General features: G+C 49.8%; 1 protein-coding gene across 1 annotated transcript; it reads right to left on the bottom strand.

Moving 5' to 3' along the window:
* Nucleotides 1–249: 249 nt before the first annotated feature.
* Nucleotides 250–1427, bottom strand: LOC125514385 (ubiquitin-ribosomal protein eL40 fusion protein-like). Its single transcript, XM_048679712.2, has 3 exons — nucleotides 983–1427; nucleotides 628–835; nucleotides 250–542 (listed from the first exon to the last, which is right to left on the bottom strand). Exons 1-3 carry the CDS (start codon nucleotides 1173–1175, stop codon nucleotides 434–436), a joined length of 510 nt encoding a protein of 169 aa, XP_048535669.2. The 5' UTR covers nucleotides 1176–1427; the 3' UTR covers nucleotides 250–433.
* Between the last annotated feature and the right edge of the window lie 211 nt (nucleotides 1428–1638).

The following is a 1638-nucleotide window of genomic DNA, read 5'->3' as shown; positions in this document are numbered from 1 at the left end:
GTGCGGGTGTTTTTTTCTTTGTTTTTATGCTTGATTGAGTCACCTAGATATGCAATAACTAGGGCACCATAGACATACATTCATGATCTCCCCGCATAAAAGAAAAGAAAAAGAAAAACCAACAGAATATGTGGGTAATACATGCATGCATGCATCGTCGACTCTGAAGTAATCATTGCATGGCTTGGAACTTCACACCCGCACCAATCATTGCATGGCTTGGAACTTCACACCCGCACCAATCATGAAATTAGTACTAGTGATATCATGAAAACAACTTGATAAACCAAACCAAACAATCTTTGATTGAGTCACCTAGAACATAGCACCGCTTTATTCAAAATCATGAAAACAACTTGATAAACCGAACCAAACAATCTATTCAGCGATGGTCCTTCCCCTCTTGCTTATCCCTCCCGTCCCGATTCGATCTTCAGTTGGAAAGCTTGTTGACGAACCTCTTCTTGGGCCTGATCTGGTTGCTGTGGCCGCACTTCTTCTTACGGCAGTTGGTGGACCTCAGGGGAAGCCGAGCGTAGCACCTGTGCCACACCACCACAGGTTAACAACAAAGATTCGGTCGATCATATGAACTCATGCATGCATGGGGTATATATGTACACGTACTTGCGGCAGACCATCTTCTTCTCGTTGTACTTGAGCGCCAGCTGCAGGAGATTGGGCTCCACGTTTAGGTAGCCTCCCCTGGTACCGCCGCGGAGGCGGAGCACCAGGTGCAGCGTCGACTCCTTCTGGATGTTGTAGTCGGCCAGGGTGCGCCCCTCCTCCAGCTGCTTCCCCGCGAAGATGAGCCGCTGCTGGTCCGGAGGGATCCCTGCAACAACCAACCAACAGTTTAGCATTAGCAATTTAGCATCGTCGATGTCGCCAACAGCCCAACACAGTGTGTACGGCAAGGCGGCCGCCGGCGAGCAGACGATCTCGAGCCAAGAAGATGAGATCAGTCGACGGCGGTGCGTACCTTCCTTGTCCTGAATCTTGGCCTTGACGTTGTCGATGGTGTCGCTGCTCTCGACCTCGAGCGTGATCGTCTTCCCGGTCAGGGTCTTGACGAAGATCTGCATCTTGGCGGGCTGAACGATCAACCGCTCCCTCGCTTCAGTTGTTTGATCGTCGTGGGGTAATGGGGTGGTGGTCGTCGTGGGCGATCGCATTCTCGATCTCAGGTAAGGAAACCCGCTCGCTACGAAAGTAACCCACCCCAACGGGACATCTCCGACGTGGAGCGTAATTTTCGCGTGGGGTAAATGGAAACCGTAACCACGTTTATTTTTTATTCTTTTGAAATGCGAACCAACATGTTGCAACTTCACCTTTGGAGGATGAGCGCACAGTCGACCATGAACGCACCGAGCTCACCCGTCTCAAAGACGAGAACAACAGTTGTTCGATGAGCTCGAGGCGCTTCTAGAGGAGGAGGATGTCCCGCAAGTGCACATGGGTGGTTGAAGCACTCTCGTGAAAGTACAATCCTAGTTTAATATCATTCCCAACCAAATGTAGGGGAGGTGTCACAAGTCTTGTATGTGAGCTGACTATTTTGGTGTCTGCAAGAATTATGATGAGGATCACAAGTAATTGAGGGGTGAAATAATTTTTCTAAGACTAAGGCAGCGA

This window comes from Triticum urartu, chromosome 1A (genome assembly GCF_056163025.1).
Source record: "Triticum urartu cultivar PI428250 chromosome 1A, HENAU_Tu73, whole genome shotgun sequence".
NCBI classification, from domain to species: Eukaryota; Viridiplantae; Streptophyta; class Magnoliopsida; order Poales; family Poaceae; genus Triticum; species Triticum urartu.
Note: the sequence above shows the minus strand (reverse complement) of the source record. Positions and strands in the feature narration are given on the sequence as shown.